At 48.3% G+C, this 27,363-nt stretch overlaps 1 protein-coding gene across 1 annotated transcript in view; it reads right to left on the bottom strand.

Moving 5' to 3' along the window:
* Positions 1-515: 515 nt before the first annotated feature.
* The window catches only part of DHCR24 (24-dehydrocholesterol reductase), a 31,378-nt gene continuing 4,530 nt past the window's right edge, over positions 516-27,363 (bottom strand). Inside the window, exons 3-9 of the mRNA XM_026007007.2 lie at positions 18,298-18,403; positions 17,554-17,672; positions 16,287-16,550; positions 11,088-11,231; positions 4,700-4,897; positions 4,236-4,414; positions 516-3,300 (exon numbers count right to left, since the gene is read on the bottom strand). Coding sequence (XP_025862792.1) covers positions 3,147-3,300; positions 4,236-4,414; positions 4,700-4,897; positions 11,088-11,231; positions 16,287-16,550; positions 17,554-17,672; positions 18,298-18,403 — 1,164 coding nt within the window. The 3' untranslated portion in view covers positions 516-3,146. The remainder of the gene's footprint in view (positions 3,301-4,235; positions 4,415-4,699; positions 4,898-11,087; positions 11,232-16,286; positions 16,551-17,553; positions 17,673-18,297; positions 18,404-27,363) is intronic.

Genomic DNA, 27,363 nt, shown 5'->3' with positions numbered 1-27,363 from the left:
CTTCTGTTCACATCTCCTGGAGATGGATGCACAAGGATGCACCTGAGTGTAAGGGAGGCTGGAGGATGCAATGCAAGCAACTCAAAGGAGGGGTTTTTGTGACCAAGTGGACAAGCCAGGACTGCAGCTCCTGAAGACCATGTCTGATGCCCTTAAAAAGCCATCCCCTCCCCGATCCCAGCCACCATCATCTCTCATCTGGGCCCTTTTCGTTGGTCTCCTGGCTCCTACCCTCTCTACCGGCAGTCAGCAGGATCTTATTAAAACCTACGCCAAAACAAAAGACAAAACAAAACAAAAACCTATGCCAGGTCACATTGTGACCAGTAGCAAAAGCTCAAAAACCGTGAAGAACTGCCCACAATCCCAGCACCCAAAGAAACCCGGCACTGCCCTGTGTTGTCTCTCAGCCCTCGTCTAGGGGCGCACAGGTCCGGAGAGGGAAACCCACCCGGCATGGGAGCCCAAGCTGGATTCCACATTGGCTCCCCAAAGCAAGAAATGACAAAGGCTCGTTTCCAGGTCACGCTTTTATTTTTACAGCAGCGGCCACACAGCCACGGGGATGTGAAGTGTTGTGGACAGTGGGCACAGCTCCCGCAGCTGCAGGAGCCTGCTAGGGGACACTCAGGCCTCTCTCCTTGGTCCCCAAGGCCATGGGAAACATAAAAATCACACACCATGCACTGCCACACACATCCCCCCCCTTCCCCTTCAGAAATAGCTAATTAAATTATGCAGCCAAAGAAACTGGCTACAATTCTGATTTTACAGAAAATCTTCATGCAGCCTAGAAACTTGGGGGCTCTGGAGGGGAAAAGCCTGTTCTTTTATTTTCCACACACACACTAACCCCAGTGCCAAATTTAACTCCACCTGAAACCACCACAGGGATGGACAGGGATGAGGCTGGCTACAGGAACAAGCCAGTAGTTGGGCCCACCCTGCTCGGCAGTCTGCCCCCTTCCAGGACACGATGCAACTGGAGCAACCTGAGGCTGGTGTGATCCCGAGACCTTCCCTTCCAAGCCCCAGTTTCCGGGTGAGGTCTGGGAAGGGCACAATTTTGGTTTTTCTAGGACTAAGGGCAATAGAGGCTGCTAGCATCTGTGGCTGCCCTCCCACTGGTTTAAGGGTGGAGGCCCCTCTGGCGGAATGACGGGGCCCTATTTGCTGGGTGCTCCTGCTCGGGCCAACCACTCCTCTACAATAAGTAGGATCATCAGTTTAGCATCAAGTGGGAAGTGCAGGAGCCCACCAGGAGGACTGATGCCAGAATTCACGTGCTCTGCAGACAAGCTGGAGAATGAGGTCTCTTTATTTTTTTTTCTCATGCCCCCTCCAGAGGCCAAATGGGGGAGGGGAGGGAGGAGGGGTGTTCTTTGCCTTCTGAGCACCCAGCACTCACGGGACCACACTAGGACACTTTGCAGTGTGTCGAGCCCACGGGGGGACAGCTGGGCATCCGCCAGTGACAGCCTGGCTCCATCAGGTTTCTGGCAATCTGCAGTGACAGGATGGACATGTCCCTGCAAGCCACTGGCACACTCCTCTCAAAGTGACATGAGAGCCAGCCTCGGGCCTTACTCAAGAGACAAGCCAAGTGTTTCGTCTGACCTTCGCCAGGTGCTGCAGGCCCGCAGCACAAGGGCCTGGGGAAGGTCTTGGTTGCAATGAACGGGTAGATGAGACGCTGCAGCTCAGAGGGCCAAATGACTCGCCCAGGGCCACACGGCTTGCTGACAAGGCAGCAGGGCTGAAAGCCAGCTCCTGCCTCCTAGCGCAGTGCGCTCTCTCTCGCTTTCTTTCTCTTTCTCTCTCTCAGAATGTCACTCCTGGCACAGTTCACTTAATCCCAACTCCCTACACGACACACTTCCTCCTCAGATGCTGGGTCCTGAGCTGAGGCCAGGCCATTCTTCAGATGGAGTTGCATAAACAAACAAGCTTTAACAAGCTGGGAAGGACCTAGGAGACTCCCTTCCTTCTGGAAGGGAGATGGAGCTAATTTTCTCTGAGCTGAGGATTTGTAAGGCACTGAAATTAACTACAGCTGTGGGTGGGGTTGAACAAAGGGAGGGGGAGTGGTTGGAGAAATCAAGTTGTGGTCTTTCCTTTCGGCCCCCCAGTGAGAATCCACACCAAGCCTCCACCTTCCTGCTTGGTGGGCTCCACCACCCCAACCTCCCACTGCATGCCACAGAGGAGCACAGATGCACCTCCACTGTGATGAGGGGACCAGAAGAGGCACAAAGGGTCGCAGGGTTGGGGGGCTAAGGATGGGGTATGTGCTCCAGACCCAAGCTCAGAGCAGGAGCCACTTCACCTGGACTGGGACAGGAACCAGCCTTCAAATGTCTTCTCTGAGGGTGCGGCCCTCTCTGAGATGTGGGTGATGGCTGGGGTGGGCTTGCAAGCCTGAGCAGGAAGGAGGAAGGGGCAGGGCGTCAATACCAAGGACAGCAGAGGGAACTTTGGACTGGGACTTGGCTTTGGCACAGCACGTCTCGGGCCTGCCTGCCCCATCTGCTGCCCTCCCGAGACCCCAGGGATAGACAGGAGGTTTCCTTCCTTCTCTCTGTGAGGGGGCGCTTCTGGCAGACTGAATCAATGGCAATGCGACTCTGGGGCATCCCCTTCACCCTTCCAGCCATACCTGGGCCAGGGTGACCTCACACGGAGCCCCCCTGGACTCGGCACCAAATCCAAAGCTCTCCAGCCAGACACAGTGCTGAATGGGAAGCCACAGTGACCACAGCTACACTTCAGCGCCTGCAGGGAGACTGCCGCTGGACCTGGATGACAATGGTCTGCGTGCAGGCACTGTCACCCCCTTTCGACAGATGAAGAGCTGGGTTCAGAGGGGCTGAGGGACTTGTCCAGAGTCACACAGCTAATGAGTGGCTGAACTGGGAACTGGACTCAGGTATGTCTGACTCCAGAGCCCACGTTCTTGGTACTCCACTCGGTGGCTCCCGGGAGCCTGAGCGAGCCATCGGGGGCAGTCTGGGTGGGATTTCTGGAGGGGTTTCTTTCTGGAAGCATGGATCTGGGAGAGCAGCCAAGCTTGAGTGAAGAGAAGATGCCTCCTGGACCTGGGAACAGGGCCCACCCACATGTCTGTCTCTTTCAGGACAGGGCTGTGCTCAGTGCCTGGCGGCCTTGCAGATCTTGTCGTACACTTCGGGGAAGGCGTCCTGGCAGCCGAGCCGCTCCCGCAGCCTATGATACAGGGAGCCATCGAACATCTCCCAGAACTCCTCCCGGCTCATGTAGCAGTCGGCATACAGCATCTGGAACCTGCAAAGCACGAGGTGGGGAGGCTGCAGGGAGGGGAGAGGGACCCAGAGAGCCTGGCTGTCCCTGATGCACTGCACAGGTTGTAGCACCAGGAGCACTAATAGAGGGTTTCTTGTTTACCCGAGCTGATTGGGTGAGGGGTGGGGTGGGCCGAGGCTGCTTGCCCCCATTTTGCTGACGGGGCCACTGGGCTGCCTTCATTTTTTTTTTTTTTATTGACCACCCATATTTAAAGTGTACAACTTGGTAAGTTTGACATTTGTATACAAACTTGAAACCATCACCTACCTCGGTCCAGTCCGTGACCACACCCATCACCCCTAAAACTTTGACCATGGCCCTGTGTTGTCCATTGCCCTCCACCACCCCAAGCAGTGAAGTTTTCTGGATTCTGGACTTATATAAAGGCAAGCACACAGTACTCCTTTTTCCTGTGTGGTTTTTTTTTTTTTTTTTCCAATCAGCAGAACTATTTTGAGATGTGTTCATGTGTTCATGTTATATGTATCAAGTGTTAGTTCCAGGCTGGTTTCTGAGCGATGCTGTCCTGGGCCTCTATATGGCCTTTAGTCATGAATCCCTCCCTCCTTAGCCATGCTCTTCCAACCCAGAGTGGTACCTCAGAACCTCTCTGGAACCACATCATCTATTTGCCCTGGGGAGAGGAGTAGGGTGACCCTAGGGCTCTGGCCTGAGCGCCTGGGGGATCCTGGTGTTGGTCATGGAAAGGATGTTAGGAAGAGGGGTGAAAAATCGTACCTCCATACCTTTATAGGGAGCTTTCCACATCAGAGTCTGCTGGGGCTGCACACTCCCTAGGCAAGCAACTGGTCGGGTTCCAAGGCCCGGCCACCCTGGCCCTTGCTGGACCCCCCCTGGAGCTGTACCCTGGGGCTGGTGGCCTGAGGAAGCATGCCACACTCTGGGCCACTCACCCGTGCACGCTACGGACAAACTTCTCCAACTGCCGCATGCAGGACCTGGCTTCAAAGTGCTTCACGCGTGGCTCCCCATATGCTCCGATGTCCACATAGAGCTCTGCTTCATCTCCCTTGGGGTGCACCAGGCCCGGCTGGCTGGGCAGGATGAACGGGCACAGCCAGATGGGGTAGACCTGGGTGGACCAAGGAGAGGGGCGTTGGTGCTTTCTCCAACAGGTGAAAGGCTCATGGCTGGCCCACTTCACTGCTACCCAGGGACCTCTCTCTGGCTGCCCATAGCCTCCCTCCCAATCCCCTAGGCTACGGCTGAGAGTGCCTCACACAAATGTAAACAGTTCATGGAAGCACTCAGCAGCATCCCCTACGCCTTCTCTCCTATCAGGACCTTTGCAGGGAGCAGACCCATTTTACAGTTGGGAAAATGGAGGCCCGGGGGGAGGGTCCCGTCCCCAGCTCACATGGATATCGTTGTGGAAGGTGTGCACTGCCTGCGACAAGCACTTCATGGGCACCAGCATGTCCTGTACCACGTGGTGCTGCTCGTACAGCTTGCGCAGGGTCTCGCCCTGGGTCAGCTTCAGGAGGGAGATCTTTGGAGGTACCATCCAACCAAACAGGTAGCGGAAGACGGGATTGTTGCCAAAGGGGATGATGTCCTGAAAGATAAAGGTTGGTGATGGAGACAGGGGGCCCCATGAAGGCTGGGTGACTCCCTGGACCAGAGGCCAGGTTCCCACTCGTGTTCCATGTAAGTATGACAGGACGTACTCCTCCTATCTGCAGGGGAATGGTGGTACCCAGGATTGGCCCAGTTGGTCTAGGTTTGAGTCTCAGCTCTGGCGTTTACCTGCTGTGATCACCTTGAGCCACTTACTGAACCCCTTTGAACTTAGTTTCTGTATCTGTACAACAGGACTTGAGGAAATAATGAAATACCAACTAGAAGACACTTAGCCCAGGGCCTGGAGCAAAGTATAATTGCTGTTGTGGAGGTCAGAGTCACTGGCACATGAAGGCATTTCATAAATGGTTGAGAAATAATTGCTATTGAATCAAGAGCTAGATACTCAGAGAGCTTAAGCAATTTCCCTTAGGTCACATAGCCAGAGGCCACTCTCACTGGTGTCAGCAAGGTCTGGTTCAAGGCCATCAAAGAGCCCACTGGTTCACAGGTGTCCTGAGAGGCCTCCTCTGACTCCAAGTTAAAATGTTCCCACTCCTCGCCCCTCCACACACAAGAGCAAATTCTCCTTCACCTTTCAAGGCCAATCTTCACGGCTGACCTCCAACCTTAGTTGGAACAAGCAACTTCTCGCGCCTGTGGCCCTTCTGGGCCTGCCGGCCCCAACTCGGCCTTCCTGGGGGCCCTCCTGAGCAGAGGCTCTTCTTCCAAGCTCAAACTGCCCCAGGGGAGGAGCCCCCTCCCTCAGCATTGCTTCCCACAATACCCTGCACTGCCCACCGGCTCCTCCACAGCTCCCACCAGCCGGCAATCCTGCCCGACCCCACAGAGCAGAGTTGGGCCTCCCCTGCCCCATCACTATCTACCCCCTTGCTGAGCCCGTCTTCCAAGTTTAAAGAAATATCCTTGGCTTTAAGAATGGGATGGCCAACAAAACAAAACAAAACAAATAAAAGAATGGGATGGCATCCTTGAAACCAAGGACATTCCTTTTTTTTTTTTTTTAAAGAGTGACCTTTTTTTTTTTTTAAGATTTATTTCAGCAAGAGCATGCACGCATGTGCACAAGCTGGGCAGTGGGGGAGGGGGCGGAGGGTGGGTACAGTAGAGGAAGAAGGACAAGCAGCCTTTGCACTGAGCTGGGAGCCCCAAGCAGGGCTTGATCCCATGACCCCGAGACCAAGACCCGAGCCGAAATCAAGGGTCAGATGCTCAACTGATTGAGTCACCCAGGTGCCCCCAAGGACATTTCTTTATTCATTAAACAATTGTGAGGTGCCTATGAGGTCAGGTAGGAGGGTCCATGCTGGGCTATGGGGATACTAAGAGAGCTGAGACACAGTCCCAGTGTGGGAAGAGCTGGGCCCACCTCAGAGCAGGGGTCAGGGCTGGCTTCCCAAAGTAACCAGGGTGCTAAGCTTTGGAGGCCAAGTGACCTTCCCTCCGCTCCCCTGGAACCAGCTCTCTGATTGGCACTCCTGCGAGGAAGGGACCCATCTGCCCTCTGCTCTGCTCTGCTGTTAGATCCTGGCACCAATATTCACGCTGGCACATCACGGGGGCCCGGTGTATAGCTTGGCTTTTACTGTTTCCTTGCTTGTTTTGGGAAAAGGCACACCCACCCACAGCAGAAATTCCAGTCATCCTAAGGTCAGGCCTCCTTTCATATCCTTCACCCCATTTCCCCCCTAGTCCTGACCTGACTTTTGTCCCCTCCCCAAAGGCAGCCATTGTTAGGAATGATTTGTGTCCCCTTCTAGAGACATTTGGTGCGCAGTCATGCAGATGGGCTTACAGAGCAACAGCTCATGAGTGGTGGCATCAACAGCCTCATGCTTCTCCCTGTCTCAGCACTCACATAGCCACCCGATGCTTGGTTGTGGGTGCTAGCACTATCCTGCAGGGACCCACAAACTATGGCTCCTGGGACAAATCTGGGCCACAAATGAAGCTTTACTGGGACACAGCCATGCCTGTGCGTTTACATATTATCTATGACTGCTTTCAGGCTGCAAAGGGCAGAGGAGCCTCTAGAGAGGTCTCATGGTCTGCAAAACCCTGTTATCTGGCCCTTTCTAGAGAATATGTGCCAGTCACTGCCCTCCTGTGTGGATGGACCCTACTTTATTTAATTGGTTCTGTACTGATGAGCATTTAGATTATTTCCAGACTATTCCAGTGAATGTTCTTTCTACTTGTGTCTTTGCCCATCTACATGTTCATTTATTTGTAAGATAAATTCTAGAAGTGGAAAATTCTGGTTCGGACAGTGTGTGCATTTTACATTCTCCCAAACAACACCAGGGTGTGCTGTTTTCCCCGCACCCAGGTCAGTGTCATCAAACCCCTGCTTGGCTGCCATCCTGTGGGTGACTCCCGCAATTTTGTTTTCACCCGGCTTTGAGACCCATCACCTCTTTAATGTTTAAAAGCCCCTAAAAACAGTTAATAGTTAGCCAAAAGTATCAGCTGGAACCATTCCTTTTCCAAAAGCTCAACCTCAGGAAAGTTCACGTTTTAAACAGTGAGCCCTGCCCTCCTCCTTTCGCACCCCATCTGCCCGTTATTCATCCCTCTGCCTCTGAGCGACCCCAGGTCCTGTGTCCTTAGCTTCACTCCCGGTCCCCTGCTCTCCACCTGCCCTCGCCTTTTACCTGTGTCCAGCCTGCTACTGGCCTGCTCTGCTCTGGTGGGCCCCATGACAGATCCGGGGAGCCTGGCCTGAGTCAGGACCCCAAGAGCCAAAGGCAGGCCCCGTGGCAGCAGCATTCTAAGAAACAAATCACCAAGAGCCCTATCTAACATCCCCTCCTGGTGCTACTTCTCTGTGCACTTACGCTGGCTGGAAATGAGGACATAAAAGGGAAGGGAGAGAGGGGGCTGCCCAGAGTCCTCTTTCTCTTCAGTCCTTCCTTACTCATCAGTAAGCCATTCTGGAGTGTTGGTAGACCGTGAATGTTACCAGACAGGGAGATAAATACAGTTGAGTTAGTTTGGTGCAGATTCTCCACTGGTCCATTAAGAATGAAATGCATACGAGTGAAGAGTTAAATGCTCTTATATTTTAGAGATGAACAGTAAATTCATTCCAATAATTTAAATTATTAATTTTTCTTTACTTAGAACATTCAATTGCAAGTTTAAGAGAGACCATGTGGCATCTTTGACGGTACTTTCCCTGCTTTTTGCACTGGGCAATTGTGCGGCTGGCCTTGATGCCAAGTATTGCTGACTAACCAAGCTGGGTGAAGGAAGGCCTGGCCCAGAGGTGACAGGATGGGACTGGGAGGGTTGGCACCAGGCCGGGTCACCTGTGGTTGATTCAAGGGTGGATTTGGCAAGGAGGAACCTGGGCGGGAGGCTGCCTGAGGGAGGAGGAGTTCACCCCAGGGGAGGGGGAAAAGGCATGCACTTGACATTGTTTATTACCCCTTCTTTCTAGAAGTCTGGGCTTCTGCAGTTCCACTGCAGTGGATGCTGTGGGGCTCCACCCAGAGGCTGTGTGTGCAAATCTCAGTTGTAAAACACCCATCCTACCAGCTTCTTCCTTTAACTTCAGGCAGGACAGTCAGTGGATAATGGCATGAAGATACAAGACAAACCTCATTATGGATCCTAGCTCTGTGGTTTTTTTAAAAAAAATCACATATTCTTACTCCTGAAACTGATACTACACTATATGCTATCTTGGGGGGGGAAAAACCCCATAAATTCTTTGCTACTTGTTTCTTTAAAAGGTAGAGCGTGATATGTCTCCTCGTGAGTGTGGGCTGATTTGCTCTAACAAACAGCATAGGGCAGGGCTGGTGGAGTGTGAGGAGACAGGCCCTGCGAAGCTTCGAGGCTCCTCCTCGGTCTCTCTCTTGGATGGCTCTCGCTGCCCTGTCATGAGGACACTCGAGCAGCCCCCGTGGCAAGGAGGCCTCTTGTTAACAACCATCTGAGGGAACCTTCTAGAAAACAGATCCTCCATCCCTGCGGAAGCCTCCAGATGAAACCTGACTGCACCCCTGAGCCAAAGCCACCCGGATTAGCCACTCCCCAATCCATGACCCTCCGAAAACTGTGAGATAACAGAAAAAAATAATAATAAACTGTTGATTGTTTCAATCCTCTAAGTTTGGGAGAGCTTATTATGTGGCAAGAGATAACTAATATACTCAATCTCTTCCTGAGTTGTGTTACTTTGGATGACCTAAGCCTCAGTTTCCCTATCTGTAAAATGGAAAAGACACGAAGACCCACCCTCCTGGGGCTGTCAGGAAGGTTGAGATAGTGCATGTATGGCCTTTGGCCTAGCAGCTAACACATAAGGAGCCATCAGGTACTACCATCACCTCTCTGATGTTCCTTCCTCTGTGTCCTTTGCTAGTCCTCTTTCTTCTTCTTCTTCTTTTTTTTTTTATTGGAGTTCAATTTGTCAACATATAGCATAACACCCAGTGCTCATCCCATCAAGTGCCCCCCTCAGTGCCCATCACCCAGTCACCCCCAACCCCCATCCACCTCCCTTTCCACCACCCCTTGTTCGTTTCCCAGAGTTAGGAGTCTCTCATGTTCTGTCTCCCTTTCTGATATTTCCCCACTCATTTTTTCTCCTTTCCCCTTTATTCCCTTTCACTATTTTTTATATTCCCCAAATAAATGAGACCATATAATGTTTGTCCTTCTCCGATTGGCTAGTCCTCTTTCTTTTCCTGTCTTCAATGTCTTTGCTTTTGACAAAAACACACATTTCCCACAAACCCCAGGTGCAAAGAGGAACTTGTGGTGTCTTCTGTATCTGGCAAAACAGAACACTGCCTGAGGGAGCTCTAATGGGGGTAGGGGAACCCTGAACTCTCAGGTGTCAATGGGTCCTCCACTCCCCACAGCCCCATCACATTGGCCTGAGAGACGTAGCCCATGGTTAGAACTCACCACCTTCTCCTGGGAGGCCACCAGGTAGGGTTCCTTCATGTCCATCTTCCCTGTTGAACCCAGTCATCACGGCTTCTAGGTGCCCCATTACCTGCTACGGTGATGTGACATCTCTGACTCCACTCGGCCCTGTCCCCCCACCTCCCAAGCTCCTCTGTGTTCTCGTGGTCTGACATGAGCAAAGCCCCTCCACTCTCCTTCTCTTCTCTCGACACTGCCTCCCTCTCCTGGCTCACAGTTGGGGCCTCACTGGCTCCTGCAGGCCTCCTCAGTGGCATCATCTCCTCTCCCACGACCGTCTGGGGTTGACCGAGGTGAGGGGGGCTCCTCCTGCCACCTCATTACTGCTTCCAGATTGCTTTGCCTCTCCTCGGCAAATGTGATGCAAGGGGCACAGTATGACGAATGTCCTAAATACCACTGAATTATACACATTAAAATGGTTATTTTGGGATGCATGGGTGGCTCAGTGGTTGAGCGGCTGCCTTTGGCTCAGGTCATGATCCCAGGGTCCTGGGATCGAGTCCCGCATTGGGCTCCCTATAGGGAGCCTGCTTCTACTTCTGCTTACGTCTCTGCCTCTCTCTGTGTGTCTCTCATGAATAAATAAAATCTTAAAATAAAATAAAAAGATAAAAATAAAATAAAATGGTTATTTCTATGTTATATGACTCAGAAAAACAAGAACCCACGTCGCCTATCTAAGGACCACGCTCCAGCTCTTCCTCTGCCTGGACCACTGTCCCCCGAACTCTGCCCAGCTTGTCTTCCTGAGTTCAGGTCCCCCACCCCTTGAGAGGCCTTCCCTGATGGCCCGCTTTAAGATGTCACGGCTTCTCACTCCTCAAATTCTCGCTCACCTTTCAAGGCCAATCTTGACGGCCACCTCTGACCTTAGTCAGAACAAGCCACCACCTCCCATTCCCGTGGCCCTTCACTGTGCCAGAGTCTGTTGGCTTGGCTAGGCTACCGTTCCTCAAGGGCAGAGCAGGTGTGTGTGCTCCCAAGTACCTGGCCCATGCCCCACTCCCTTGGCAGGGAGCAGATGCTCTGTGGCAGCTGCTGCTTTAAAGTGAAAGCACTCTGTTCCCCCAGAAGGAAAGGGCTGTGGGCGTGTCCAAGCAGGGGTTCCAGTTCCTTAGGACAAAGCCACCCTTGCCCTCCGAGAGAGAGACACAGTGTGGTAGGTACACTGCGAGCCACCCTGGTTCCCTGCCCGGCCGGCTGGGAAATCTGAGCCTCACCTGGAGCTCCCAGAAGATGCTGCGTGTGTGGCGGTGGTAGTAGTGTCTCAAGGGAATGTACTCCAGGCCTTCTTGGTTTGTCTTCAGGTAGTTCTCCACGTGCTTGAAGAACCAGGGCTTGTAGTAATTGCCGATGCTATTCAGCTGAAATGACAGAGGCCATTGTGTCAGCCCACAGATGAGGACCTAATACCACCGGGGCGTAACGGTGATACCCGGCTTCTGTTCGGCACCCCTGGCCTTTCCAAAGCTTTCATGTCTGCAACCACCCTTGAGACTCTTGAAAGCCCAGTGAGGCTGAGCGCAGCGGGCACCACCCAGCAGGGCGAGGTTAAGTGGTGCGCCCGGGCCCGACCACTAGCTCCCGACAGTCTAGAGAGCTCCCTCCTCCCTGACACAACTAAGGGGCAAATGTTTAAGGACACAGTGCCACGCGGGGGGACTCCTTCCTTCCCTCCCTACCTTCCACTCGGCTGACCCCTTTCGCTGGGTCCCACGGCCAACAGCACTAACGGACCATCGCACTTTCTCTGCCGCCGAGACCAAGCCCCACAACCCCCTGGGAGCTGTGCTTCCCTCAGGCAGCCCCCATCAGTGCAGGAGGCTCAAAGAGTGAACCTAATACTTCTCTGGCACCAGGCCTCCAGCCTCCAATGCCTAAATCTTATAATGAGATAGTCTTTAGTCCTAGACGGTTAAGGACTTCACCTGCTGTGTGCCCTGGGATGACTGAGCCTCTCTGGGACACAGTGTCCTCACGCATCTGGGCGAGATGCTTTTGGAGAGAGGCAGGGCAGCAGCCTGGAAGGAGCACAGGCTCTGGGGCTGGGGGTCTGGCCCTACCAGCTCTGTGGCCTGGGGCAGGTCACTCTCTCAGCCTATTTCCTCACATATAAAATGGCAAAAGAAAAAAAACTATAGACTTTGTAGAAATCTAGTTTATCACTGCAGACACTCAGGCCCCACATCAGACCACCTTCCGTAGGGGGTGGGAAAGGCCCCTGACTTCTATGGGGCAGGTGACATCACACCCAGCTGGGGTGCAGCACAGGGTTGGGAGGAGCAGCACGCAGTGGCCGAGTCGGAGAGGCAGATTGTTGCTGGGGGAACTGTCAGGCAGGTAAAGGCAGGAGCGGAGGCAAGATGAGCAAGCCCCAGGGTTGCTCATGGAGGAGAATCATCACCACATGCTCCCAGCAGGCATCCCTGGCATGCTGTTCATGTGCTTGTTCTGGATCCCTTCCATGACCTTGCGAGGCAGAGCTGTCCTCGCCTCACTGATGAGGAGACTGAGGAGCATCAAGGTTGAACAGAGTGCGTGAGACAAGGCCGGCAAGAGGCAGGGCAAGGACTCAAGTGTACCCCACGGTGCACAACGAGGCCAGGGCTGGGCAGCGGGGCACCTGAATGGTGTGCTCTGGAACGTGAGCATTATATAATGTGTGGAAACTTCAAATGCTGCAGGAATATGCAATCTGGCAAGAGAGACCCCTTGTAGCCTCACCCTCCAGAGGTAACTACTAACACCGATCTGTCCTTGTCAGGTTTTCTCTTCTGTGCATACACAGATTTATAAAGATGGGATCATCCTGTGCCCTATTTGCCGATTTGCTTGTTCTACTTTTAACACACGAGGCTGATCGTGGGCGGTCACTCTGAGCCTTGCTTTCAGTACTGGCAAAATGGAGCTATTCCCGGCCCTGGGGTCGCTGGGGAGACCAGACAAGCAGGGGAAGCACCCAGCATGGCACCTGCCCACAGCGCAGAGTGGTCAGTTCCCAGCCCTGTCACGGCCCTCTGCCCCCTCACGAGCCCCTCCACCGGGAGCCCTTGGCCCCCATCCCCGGCAGCAATACTCGCAGCCCACTTGAGTGTCCCCACTTGTGCAGCAGGGTACCACGGAGCCTGTTTGTCCCAGTCAGTTTTAGGGTGGCTAGCATGGCAGGGCAACGGACACCATAGTCTGGCATCCGCGTGCTAGTTCAGGGGACAGTGAAACCTAACAGGAACCAAGCAACCTGATCCAACCCCAGGGGGAGGCCTGGCCACACACCTGGCAGCGGCACCAGCCGTGTAATGGAATCGGGACTAGGGGCATACCTGGGTTCGGGCGTGCCCTGTGCTCATCGACTCATGAGGAACCTTTGTGTCAGACAAGCCCGGGATATGCTAAAGAACCCAGATCGTGTGTCTCCCCCGGGGCACATGTCCACTGGGGCAGTCTGGCTGCCACACGACTACCAGTTCTAGCCCTTGCACTTTGAGAGCAAGCCACTTGTAGTTCTGGGCCTCCCCTGGAAATCGGGGTGGGCTGCCTCCCCACAGGGTCACAGCAAGCCTCTTCTGGGCCTGCAGAGGGCCCATCCCAAGAGCAGACAGGACAAATTCATGAGCAGTTCTCCCAACAGGAGCGTTTTGAAGAAATGCTCCTCAAATGAAATGTCCATGTCTAATGGCATCTGCCACGACCTTCCCCAGCCCTGTTCCTGACGGTGTCAGGGTCTTGCTCATCAGGAGGCTTTGTTAAAGTCTGCAGCCTGGAGGGCCCAGCCCCTTCTCCCCTCACTGACACAAGGTAGACCCCCGGGTTAGACCTTGGTCTTCTAGGGCAATGAGGAAATTAATTACAGTGTTCCAACATTTTAAAAGTTGTCCAAACTATGTTGCCCGATTATAACATTAGGTGGCATCTTTTTTTTTTTTTTTTTTTAATATTTTACTTATTTATTCATGAGAGAGAGAGAGAGAGAGAGAGAGAGAGGCAGGCAGAGACACAGACAGAGGGAGAAGCAGGCTCCATGCAGGGAGCCCGACATGGGACTCAATCCTCCAGGATCACGCCCTGGGCTGAAGGCGGCGCTAAACCACTGAGCCACCTGGGCTGCCCCTTAGGTGGCATCTAATGCAGCGTGCAGGTACCAGAAGAGCCAGTCCAGTAGGCGTGGTGATTGCCATGGCCCCTCCATCAGCCTCTAAGAAGGTAGAAAACATCTGCACTAGATGTCCCTGTCTGGTGACCAGGTGCTAGGGGACCTGCACTGACGGGGCCTTAGACCAGGCCGGGCAGAGCCAGGGGCCTGGGGAGCCAGATGGCATGCTGGCTCTGTGTCCGGGTCCAGCTTTCCCACTCCTGCTCCAGGATCCCATCCTCCCGCGCCCACCAAGGTGGCCCCCGGGAGGCGGCCACAATCAGTGTCAGGAGACACGCTGGATTACAGGAGCTGCTACACAGGGGGACTAGGAGGCAGGGACCTGAACTCCCATCTGCCCCGTGCTAGCCCTGAGTGCTCACAGAAGTCTCTCCCCACTCCCAGCCTTGTTTCCTTAGTTAGGGAGAGAACTGTACCAGCCGATTTTTAAGTCCTTTACAATTCTAAAATGGTTTAAGTATACAGGTAGAGATCAAGAGCCTTAAGAGTACTTTAAGATGTCTCTTTCAATTATAGACAAAAGATGTCCATGGCTACATTAACTAAAATAAGGAAAGACTGGGGTGCCAGGGTAGCTCAGTCGGTTGAGCATCTGACTCTTTGTTTTAGCTCAGGTCATGGTCTCAGGATCATGAGATCAAGCCCCATAACAGGCTCTGCATCAGGTGTAAGCCTGCTTAAGAGAAATTCTCTCTTTCCCTCTCCCTCTGACCTTCCTTTGCTGCTTGTGTGCTTGTGCCCTCTCTCTCAAAAAGAGAAAGACTGGAAGCAACTTGTATTTCCAACTATGGAGCCATGGTTTAGTAAATGATAGGGCATTTGCTCAATGTAGTGCTCTGCAGTCATTAAACAGCAATTCTGAAGGCCACATAACCACGTCAGGCAACACGTAACACACTCAGCCAGAAAATACAAATTTGAACGGTGATCACAGCTAAAAACAAACGGAAAAAGTGTACAGAGATGTTCAAACCGCAAAGGTGACCTGAGAACTGCAAAAGAAAATGAGATACTATTTTTAACTCTATCAGATTGGCAAAAATGAAGGAGTGATCATATCCAGTGTTGGCATGAATGTGGGAGACAGGCATTCTCACACACAGTCGCCCACCGGAAGCAGGCAGATGCACCACTTTTCTGAAGGGCTGTCAGCATTTACTGTGCTCCAATCCCTAAGACAGGAATTCCAATTTTTGGACTCAGTCCTACAGAACTGCTTAAACAAGAGGCCAAGGATGGATGTTAGAGAATCTTCGACACAATCTTACTGGTAAGAGCAAAACAACTGAAGCAAGATAAATGTTCGTCAGTAAGCAATTCCTTACACGCCATCATGGGAGACCACGGCATGAAATGAGGGTACGTCTACACGTGTGCACACACACCCTGAGGAAGGCACAAGTGTTACAAGCAGTTACTCTGGGAGTGAGCCTGGGTGAAAGAGACCCACTTTAACTTTTCCTTTATATATTTCAACATTGTGACGCTACTTTTAGAATTCAAACACTTTAACCTATGCACTGAAAAGAGAGGAAATAAATATACCGAACTGTTAGCAAGAGCTGACTTCAGGGGACACCTGGGTGGCTCAGTGGTTGAGTGTCTGCCTTTGGCTCAGGGCATGATCCCGGGATCCTGGGATCGAGTTCTGCATTGGGCTCCCAGCAGGAAGCCTGCTTCTCCCTCTGCCTGTGTCTGTGCCTCTCTCTCCATGTCTCTCATGAATAAATAAAATCTTTAAAAAAAAAAAAAAGCTGGCTTTGGGTCATGTTTATAGGTGGAGTCTTCTTTTCCTTTTACTCATTTATACTTTCCAAGTCTCTCATAAACACAAATCCTTCTACACGAGAGAAAAAGTTGCTATTAAAAATTACACACATTAAGTCAGTGTCAATCTAGATTCCGAGGCATCAAATCCATTATGCAAATCTTGGTTTTGTCATCTCTGGAGGTTTACATGACCTCTCAGGGCCTTAGTTCCCGCATCTATAAAATGGGGTTGCTGCAAGGATCAAAGCTTACATTGTCAAGAGGCATGCTCGTATCTGGCAGGCAGTCAGGGCAGAGTGAACGAGGCTCCCCTCCCTCTCCAAGATAGCTCTGACTGTAGATCCTAGGGTCCCAACTCCGGGGAGGCTGACCGAGGCCATGGCCCCAAAGAACGTGGCTGCCAGGCAGGGTCAGGGTATGGGAACAGGTGCAGCCCCAGCCCACCCAGGCCTTCCTCGTCCACAGGCCTTGGCCCTTGGCAGCTGACCCCTGGGCCTACCTTGCTGGGCTCTGCATCGTCCGTCATGACCCCCGTCATTATGACAGCCTCATCCAGGGAGTAGAGCAGTCCTTCCACAAAGTGGTTCTCCGGCCGCTGGGACTCACGGGTGAACTTGTCGCAGATAGCCTCCAGGCCCCGCACTGGCTCAAACCGCAGCTTGACGTACTTCTTGGCGGGGATGATGCGGATCTCGGCAGCCACCAGGAAGCCCAGGGTCCCACAGGACCATGGCACAGCATAGAAGAGGTCTGAGTTTTCCGACTAGGAGGCCAAGTCAACACATGCTGAGAGCCTGGACCACCACACCCCACAGTGTGGCACACAGTGAACAGGGGTGCAAAGAACCCAGGGCCTCAGCTTACCTCCTCCTCTATTCCTGTCTTGTTGTGTAAACCCTAACAAGGAACTTCAGCAACACGACTTTCTGGGCCTGCTTTCCCTCTGCAGCTTCAGCATGACGTGTGAACGTATATTGCCCTCTGTCTCAGGGAGGCTCACAGAAGGCACCTGACTCTTGATTTTGGCTCAGGTCGTGCTTTGCACAGTGGCAGTATCATAGCCAATGAGGTTTATTCGGTTCAGGTCATGAGATCAAACCCCACATTGGGCTCTGCTCCGTATAGGGTCTGCTTGGGATTCTCTCTCTCCTTCTCCTCTGCCCCTCTGCTTGTGCTCTCTGTCTCTCTCAAATAAATAAACAAAGTCTTATAAACAAAGTTTCAATCCTGTCCCACTCAGGGTAAATGCCTTAAATGTCTGCATCCCACTTTGGGCAGTAGAATTATCTTTTATTTTTCCAAAACAGCCCCTCTAGGCACTTTTAGTTACACCTTACAACATCTGGCATAGAGCTCAGTGGCTCAGACCTGACTTGCCCTTGAGAGAGGCAGAATGGTGTAATAAATGGCTACAGGCAGGAATCTGGGAGCCTGACAATTTGGGTTTGAATCCGAGCTGCGTGGGATTTCCTAGTTGTGTAATCTTGGGGGAGGTTTATTAACCTCTCTGTGCTTTAGTTTCCTATCTATAAAACATGGATAATAATCATACCTCATGAAGTTATTGAAGAATTAAATTACTTAATATATACGAAGCATTTACAACATATCTGAGCCCCTATACGGGGTTATATCAATCTTTGTTAATATTATGGACACAGACCCAGACTGAATAGTTGTGTTTGAAATGAAGCACTACCAGGGTCCCTGCCTCCCCAGCCCCAGGATACCTGATGCCCAGGGATGTCCCCCATCTCTGAACTCACCGGTGTGCACCGCACAAAGCTGCCATCAGCCAGGACCAGCTCATAGGCAGTGCAGATGTGTTGGAACAGGCCGTACTTGTGGGATGATGACTCGATGCCTGTGCCCATGATCAAGCCCCCTGCAGAGACATGCATGTCAGCCAGGCAGAACTGTGGGGTGCAGGGCCAGGGGAGATGGGGTAAAGGGCACTTCACAGGAGCTGGGGTTGCTCACAGCCCAAAGGAGGTATGGCACAGCTGGCCGCTTGGGGTAGATTTCCCACCTCTGTGGATCTGGAGAGTAAGAGAGGCTTGGACAGGAGTCTGAGGGCTTCTTCGAGTTAAGGGGGATGGGGAGTAGAGCCTGTCAGGGGTGAGGTAAGGGTTGGCTGGGTGGTAGGAAGCTATATTCTTTGAGAACAGTTCCAGGAACTGGAGGTGCTTCCCCTGGAAAAGGAAAGGCTTTGGGGACCACGAATCCTGTGGAGGGAGAGGCAGACTAGACTTATTCTGTGTGCCCCTTGAGGCAAAACTAGAATAATGGACACACATCATAGGGATATAGGTTCACACCAAAGAGAAGGTGGGGCCTGATAACCTGAGCTGCCCGGGGATGGAAAGGCAGGCAGCCAACACCCTGCCTTTGAAACTGGATGAGCAGAGACAGTGACTTCCGTCACAGATGGAACAGTGGCATCCGTGGGTGGAACTCCACCTACAGGAGTGGACCACAGGGCCACAGATCAGACTGTCTTGAGTCCTCACCCACTGTGAGATCATCGAGCTCGGGCAACACAGGCAGGGTCCAGCCAATGGAGGTCAGCAGAGCAGTCACCTGACCCATGGTCACCAAGGGCTCCACACGGACGATCTATTGACACAAGAAGAGAGACCCTGATCACAAGGAAGTTGCCAGGGTTCCTGGTGGCTTCTTCACACAGTTGTCACCCCAAATTTCCCCACTCGACCACACAGGATTCCTACGTGCCCCTTGCAGCCTCTTGCTAGAACAGGATACTGTCTTTCATGATGGTAAATGGAATTTCTGGTGCTGGGTCTGTTAGTGTTTGACTTTGTCCTTTCAAATATCTTTACACTTAATACTCAGTTTATTTCCCTTCTAGATGTTAGAAGAAATACTTATTTGGAAGAAACTGCATTTTTGAAGAAGACAAAAAATATCCATCCCACTTCATGTCATCCTAGCTGTCAGTGTTAGTACTGGAAGTCCTTACTTTTAGACTTTTTCCATCCATGCCTCACTTGCTATTTTGTTTGTTGTAATAAAACACACATATACACAAATTCAAGCACACTTATGCATATTTTTCTGCTTTGCTTTTTAAATTTAACACTACAACCACCATCCTTTGCCATGAGATATTCTTGGAAAACACAACTTTTGAGAGATACATCCATATGTCAAAATGTGGACTTCTGCTTCCAGCCAAGATGGAGCAACAGGGACCACGTTTACCCTGCTGCCCAAAAGCAAGAAACAGACAAAATACATGGAAACAAGAGTTTTTAGCATAGGAGATTATCAAGCAATGAAGTTAATGACTGCTGAGGGACAGGAAACAAACAAGGGGAGCTCTGTGAATGCCCAGGCTGATTCCCTGGAGTCAGGCAGTGCAGGGAAGGGAAAGGCAGGGGAGCCCAGTGGACTCTGTGCTGAGCGCCACAGAAGACCAGAGTGAATAGAGCTTGCAGGACAGAGCATTGGAGAGGAGATAATTGCACAGAGAGAAGACTCTGAAGAACTGCAAAGGATGTCCACTGAGCGTTCAGTGGGATACTGGTTAGTGCATACACATAAGGAAATCACCTGAGGCCAAGGCCAGAGAAAATGGAACCAGAATGGGTAATAAGTCACAGGACCAGGGTTCATCCAGGGAAAGAAGATCTGTTCTCACAAGCCAGACTAGAAAACCTCTTGGTTCACAAGGCAATGGGTATAGTGTGATCTTGCCTCAGCAGGAGGAATAACTACTCTTAGATTACATGCTGCTCTGGCCTCACCTGAAAAATCAAGACCCAACAGCATCAAACTATTTCTTGGTAACATGGCTATGCCCCAGAACAAATCTCAAGAAGATTTTAGGAATACAAAAAATATTCAGCACCCAACAAGGTAAAATTCACAATGTCTAGAATACAATCAAAGTTTACCAGGTATGCAAGGAGGCAGGAAGATTTGACTCATAACATGGAGGAAAGTCAATCTATCTGTTTTGATTAAATAGGCCCAGATTTGACAAAGATATTACAATCAGCAAACAAGAACATTAAAATAATTATTATAAACTAGTAGTTATACTACTATCTTCCCTACATTCAAAAAAGTTAAGTAGAGACATTAAAAAGATAGTAAAAGGATCCTAAGGAAACTTCCATACACGAAAACAATATCTGAGATGAAAGACACACTGGTTAGAATTGGCCATGCAGGAGGAAGAGCAATGCATTCTAGGATGCAGCAATCAAAACTCTCCCACATGAAACACACACAGAGAAAAAATGGTTACAATTTTTACAGTGTCTCAGTGAGCTGGGCTGTGGAACAATTTCAAAAGGTCTCATATACCTGCCATAGTCCTCAAAGAAGAGAGAGCAGGGAGCAGAAAAAATACTTAAAGAAATAATGACCCCATATTTTCCAAATTTGACAAAAATTATAATGAATCCCAAGCACAAGGATTAGGAGGAAAAAAAAAAAAACAATACTGAGGCACATCATACTAAAATTGCTCAAAATTATTGATAAAAATCTTAGAAGCAGCCAGAGAAAAAGAAGACATGTTACATACAAAAGAACAAAGATAAGGATGAGAGGTTTCTTGTTGGAAACAACACAGGAAAGAACACAGTGAAGCATCTTTATAAAGGACTGAGGGGGAAAAAAAAACTATCACCCTGGAATTTCATACCCAGTGAAAACAGCTTTCAAAAATGAAGGCAACCTTAAATGTGTTAGGATGGATCATCAAAAAGCAAACAAAACCTCAGAAAATAACAAGTGGAAGTAAAGATGTGGAGAAATTAAAATGCTTGTATACTGTTGGTGGGAGGGTAAAATGGTATACTTGCTGTGGAAAACAGTATGGAAGATTCTCAAAGAAGATTAAACACAGAATTACCGTATGATCAAGCAATTCCAGTTTGGGGTACATACCAGAAAGAATTGAAAGCAGGGATCGAAAAGGTATTCGTACATCCATGTTCCTAGTGGCATTATTCACAATAACTAAAACATGAGAACAACCCAATGTCCACCAACAGGTGAATGGATGAGCAAAATGTACATATATACAGCGAAATATGGTTCTGCCTTAAAAAGAAAGGAAATTCTGCAATATGCTATATCACAGATGAACTTTGAGGATATTATGTCAAGCAAAATAAGATAGGCACAAAAAAACAAATACTATATGATTTTTTTTAAAGGTTTATTTATTTATTTATTTACTTATTTGTTTATTTATTTATAAGATTTTATTTATTCATAGAGACACAGCTAGAGAGAGAGAGGCAGAGACACAGGCAGAGGGAGAAGCAGGCACCATGCAGGGAGCCCGATGTGGGACTCGATCCCGGGTTTCCAGGACCACACCTCGGGCTGCAGGCGGCGCTAAACTGCTGTGCGCCACTGGGGCTGCCCTTATATGATTTTATGAGATACTTAGAATAGTCAGAATCATTAAGACAGAATTTGTAACGGTGGTCACTCAGGGCAGTGGGGAGAGGCGGCAGTTAATTGTTTAATAGGTATGGAGTTTCGGTTTCATGAAATGAAAAGAGCTATGGGAATAGATGGTGGGGATGGCTGCAAAACAATGTGAATATATTTAATACCACTGAAGAAATGTACAATTAAAAATGGGTAAGATGAGTGGCTTATCATCCACTGGCTGATATGGGAAGATGACTGGCTGGCTCAGCTGGTGCAGCATGTGACTCTTGATCTCAGGGTGGTGGGTTCAAGTCCCATGTTGGGCATGGAGTCTACTTAAAAAAATGGTTAAGGGCACCTGGGTGGCGCAGTGGTTGAGTGTCTACCTTTGGCTCAGGTCATGATCCTGGGGTCCTGGGTATCAAGTCCCTCATCAAGCTCCCCGCAGGGAGCCAGCTTCTCCCTCTGCCTATGTCTCTGCCTCTCTCTCTGTCTTTCATGAATAAATAAATAAAATCTTTAAGAAAGGTTAAGATGATAAACTTTATGTTACATGTAGATTCTCAAAATAAAAGTTGGAAAAGAAATGAAGGCAATAAAAGAAATGTTTTCAGACATACAATAGCTGAAAGATTCATCACCAGCAAAATCATCATACAAGAAATGTCAAAGGAGTTCCTTCAGGCAGAAGGAAAATGAAGCTAGATGGAAATACAAATCCACACACCAGAATGAAGAAATGGTAACTGCATGGGTAAGTACATAAGATTTTTTCTTATTATTTATATTTCTTCAAAAGATCCTGGACTATTAAATAAAAAGGCATTGTGGGTTTACAACGTACAAAAGTATGACAACAGCACAAAGGTGGGGAGGAGAGGGCTGCAAGTATATTATTGTAAGATTCTAATGATATACATGACATAGGATGCTATCACTTGTAGGTGGACTGTGATAAGTGAAATGCAAACTATAAATCCTAAAACTGCTAAAAGCACAAAACAAAGAGTTACAGCTAAAAAGCCAACCAAAGAGCTAAATTAGAATTTCAAAAATTATTTAGTAACCTAAAAGACAGAAAAAAAAAAAAAAAGAAAGAAGGAGAAAGGAAACAAAGAACAAAGGGACAAAGGGACAAATAGAAAACAAAGAACAGGGGCACCTGAGTGGCTCAGTTGGTTAGGCATCTGACTTTTTTTAAGATTGATTATTTGATTATTTATTTATTTATTTATTTATTTATTTGAGAGAGAGAGGAAAGAGAGAGAACAACAGGGTGGGTGGGTTGGGGGGCAAAGGCAGAAGCCCTGACATGAGGCTTGATCCCAGGACCCTAAGATCATGACCTTAGGCAAAGGCAGAAGCTTAATTGACTGAGCCACCCAGGTGCCCCCAGCATCTGACCCTTGATTTCTGCTCAAGTCCTGGTCTCAGGGTCTGGTGCACTGGGCTCCCCACTGGGCATGGAGTTTACTTAAAAAAAAAAGAAGGTGACAGATATAACCCAAATTTTATTGATAATAATATTAAATGCTAATGTGTGTGAGTTTTTTTGTTTGTTTTTTTAGAGAGAGAGAGAGAGAGAGAGTGTGTGTGTGTGTGTGAATGGGCAGAAGGAGAGGGAGAGAATTTCAAGTTGACTCTGTGCTGAGCACAGAGACTGACACTGGGCTGGGGTCTCACGACCCTGAGATCATAACCTGAGCTGAAATCAAGAGTCAGGTGCTCAACCAACTGAGCCACCCAGACACCCTTGTACATGGTTTTAACATCTTAATTAAATGGCAGAGATTGTTAGATCATATTAAAAAGCAATACCTAACTATAAGGTGCCTACAAGGGCCACACTTAAATATGAAGGTACAGCATGCCACCATTGGTCAAGAGATGTGGAGTGACTTTATTAATAATATCAGACAAAGTAGTTTCAGAGTGAAGAAGATAACTAGGAATAAAATCAATCATTTCATAATGGCAAAGGGATTTATCAAGAGGACATAAATCATTCAATCAAGAGGACATAAAAATCCTAAACATTTATATACTTCTTAACAGAGCTTCAAAATGCATGAAGCCAAACATGATGGAGCTACAAGAGAAATAAATCCACAATCACAGGCAGAGATTTCAGTATCTCTTTCAATCATTGATAGAACAGAGACAAAATTCGTAAGAATATAGAAAACTTGAACAACACTATCAATCGACTTGACAACCAATTGACATTTATAGTAGAAGCCACCCCAAAACAGAATAGCATTTAAAAAAATGCAGACATAACATTTACCAAGACAGCCCATATTCTGGTCCATAAAGTAAGTCTCGATAAGTTGAAAAGCATTCTAATCATATAAAGTGTATTTTTGTTAACAATAACTGAATTAAATTAGAAATTGGTAACAGAAAGATCTGTGGAAAATTCCCAAGTATTTGGAAACTGAATAACGTGCTTCTAAATAACCCATGGGTGAAAGGAATATCAAAAGGGAAACCAGAAAGTATTTTGAACTGAATGAAGATGGAAAGATTCAAAATCTGTGGGATGGTTTTAAAACAGTGCTTAGGGGGAAATTTATAACACTAAATATCTATATTAGAAAAAAAGAAAGGCCTAAGTCAATGGCCTCAGCTTTTACCTTAGAAACCAAGACCAAGATGAGTAAAATTACATGCAAAGTCAGTAAAAGAAAGGAAGTAACAAAGATCAAAGCAGAAGTCAATGAAATAGAAAACAAATAAAGAAAAATAGAGAAAAATCAATGAAACCAAAAGCAGCTTCTTTTGGAATATCAGTATAGCTGATCAACCTCTAGCCAAACTGGTCAGGAAGAAGAGAGTAGTCACAAATGACCCATCTCAGGAATGAGACATGTGACATTACTACAGATTCTACAGATGTTCAAAAGACAGTAGGAGTATTACGAATAACTTAATGTCAGTTTATTATACAACCTGAAATAGACAAATACCTTTGGTGACACAAACTGTCAAAGCTTACCAAGAAGAAACAAAATGAAGAGCCGTAGGGCTATTAAATTTTTTTTTTTTTTAATTTACAGATAAAAACTTGCTCATAAAGAAAACTCTAGGCTCAGATGGTTTCACTAGTTAAGTCTATGAATTACTGCACGAAGAAATAATACCAATTTTATACAAACTCCCTCATTAAAATGAAAAGGAGGGCATTCTTCCCAACTCATTCTTTGGGACTTATGAATCTATAGTAATCAAGACAGTATAGAATTGGCATACAGATGGGCAAACAGATCAACAGAAGGGTCCAGAAATAGATCTATATATATGGACAATTGATTTTCAACAAAGGAGCAAAGGCAATTCAGTGGAGAAAGGATTATTTCTTCAACAAACGGGGCAGAACAATAGAAAATCCACATGTAAGAACGTATTTTTTGTTTACTCATATTTCATACCACATGCAAAAATTAACTCAAATTGGATCATGGTCCTAAATGTAAAGCAGAAAACCATAATACTTCTAGAAGAAAACAGAATTAGGGCAAGATGTCTTAAATAAGACATCACAAACACGATCTATAAAAGAAGAAACTAATATACTGAACTCCACCAAATTTAAAAACCTCTAGTTTCCTAAAGAGAAGTAAAAAACTGGGAGAAAATAGTTGCAAATTCTGTCTGATGAAGGACCTGTTTCTAGAACACATAATAAGAAAACAAACAACCTGATAAAAAATTTCAGCTTAAAGATTTGAACAGGTACTTCATTAAAAAAAAGATCTACAAATGGCAAATATGCACATGAAAAGATGCCCAACATCATTAGTCATTAGGAAAATGGAAGTTAAAACCACAATGAGCTACCACTACACACCTACTAGAATGGCTAAAATTAAGAAGACCAACTGTACCAAGTCTGATGATGTGGAGCAACTTAGAACACTTGTGGGAATGTAAAATGCTACAGCCACTTTGGAAAAAAAAATTTTAAGATTTTATTTATTTATTTATGAGAGACACACAGAGAGAGGCAGAGACACAGGCAGGCAGGAGAAGCAGACTCCCTGTGGGCAGCCCGATGTGGGACTCATCCCAGGACCCTGGGATCACGACCTGAGCTAACGGTAAATGCTCAACCACTGAGCCAAAGGTGCCCCTTTGGAAAACAATTTAAGTTTCTTTAAAAGTTAACTATACGCCTATCATATGATTCAGCTATTTCACTTCCAGGTATTTATCCAAAAGAAAGGAAAAGCATGTGTCCATACAGAGTATACATAAATGCTCGTAGTGACTTTGGTCCCAAACTGGAAACAACCCAAATGTCCATCGATAAGTGACTGGATATACAAACTGTGATCTGTGCATACAGATGGAGTACCACTCATCAGTAATACAGAATGCACTTCTTCTTTTTTTTTTTTTTTAAAAAGATTTTATTTATTTACTCATGAGAGACACAGAGAGAGAAAGGCAGAGCCATAGGCAGAGAGAGAAGCAGGCTCCATGCAGGGAACCCGACGTGGGACTCGATCCCAGGTCTCCAGGATCACACCCCGGGCCAAAGGTAGGTGCTCAACCGGTGAGCCACCTAGGCATCCCCAGAATGTATTTCTGATACATACTTCGATCAACCTGGATGAACCTCAAAATAATTATGCTGAGTGAAAGTTGCCAAAGTAAAAAAAAAGTACACAATGCCTGATTCCATTTATATAAAACTCTAAATACAGACCAGTGATGGAAAGCAGGTCATTATTTGTCTAGGAATGTGGCAGTGGGGGTGGGGTGGTGGTGGTGGCTAAACAGGGATTAGCAAGGGGCACAAGGAAACCTTTGAGAGCAATGGGTATATTCATTGTCTTGATTATGGTAATGGCTTCACAGCTGCGTCCATATGCCAAAATGTACTATTGCTGGACACCTGTGCAGTACTGCATACCAACTGTATGTCAATAACATTGCTTAGGAAAAAAGAAAAGACATCAGGGACATTAAGCACTGTGCCCAAGGCCTCACCACAAAATGCCATCATGTGGATATATGATACCTAATAAGTCTCTACTATTAGAGACTAATAAGTCTAGGGTATTATGTTGTCTTCCATTAAAAATAAAGCTGTGACATGAAGGAAGGAAGAAAGGAAGGGACGGAGGGAGAGACGGAGGGAGGGAGGGAAGGAGGGAGGGAGGGAGGAAGAAAGGAAGGAAGGAAGGAAGGAAGGAAGGAAGGAAGGAAGGAAGGAAGGAGTGACATAATCCCTCTGTGTTGTCTTTGACTTAAACCCATTTCCTTACAAATCAAAACCACAATGAGATACCACCTCACACCAGTGAGAATGGGGAAAATTAACAAGGCAGGAAACAACAAATGTTGGAGAGGATGCGGAGAAAAGGGAACCCTCTTACACTGTTGGTGGGAATGTGAACTGGTGCAGCCACTCTGGAAAACTGTGTGGAGGTTCCTCAAAGAGTTAAAAATAGACCTGCCCTAGGACCCAGCAATTGTACTGTTGGGGATTTACCCCGAAGATTCAGATGCAATGAAACGTCGGGACACCTGCACCCCGATGTTTCTATCAGCAATGGCCACAATAGCCAAACTGTGGAAGGAGCCTCGGTGTCCATTGAAAGATGAATGGATAAAGAAGATGTGGTTTATGTATACAATGGAATATTACTCAGCAATTAGAAACGACAAATACCCACCATTTGCTTCAACGTGGATGGAACTGGAGGGTATTATGCTGAGTGAAATAAGTCAATCGGAGAAGGACAAACAGTGTATGTTCTCATTCATTTGGGGAATATAAATAATAGTGAAAGGGAATATAAAGGAAGGGAAAAGAAATGTTGGGAAATATCAGGAAGGGAGACAGAACATAAAGACTCCTAACTCGGGGAAACGAACTAGGGGTGGTGGAAGGGGAGGAGGGCGGGTGTTGGAGGGGAATGGGTGACGGGCACTGAGGTGGACACTTGACGGGATGAGCACTGGGTGTTTTTCTGTATGTTGGTAAATTGAACACCAATAAAAATTAATTAAAAAAAAAAACAGGGATCCCTGGGTGGCGCAGCGGTTTGGCGCCTGCCTTTGGCCCAGGGCGCGATCCTGGAGACCCGGGATCGAATCCCACATCGGGCTCCCGGTGCATGGAGCCTGCTTCTCCCTCTGCCTATGTC

This window comes from Vulpes vulpes, chromosome 12 (assembly GCF_048418805.1).
Source record: "Vulpes vulpes isolate BD-2025 chromosome 12, VulVul3, whole genome shotgun sequence".
NCBI lineage: Eukaryota > Metazoa > Chordata > Mammalia > Carnivora > Canidae > Vulpes > Vulpes vulpes.
Note: the sequence above shows the minus strand (reverse complement) of the source record. Positions and strands in the feature narration are given on the sequence as shown.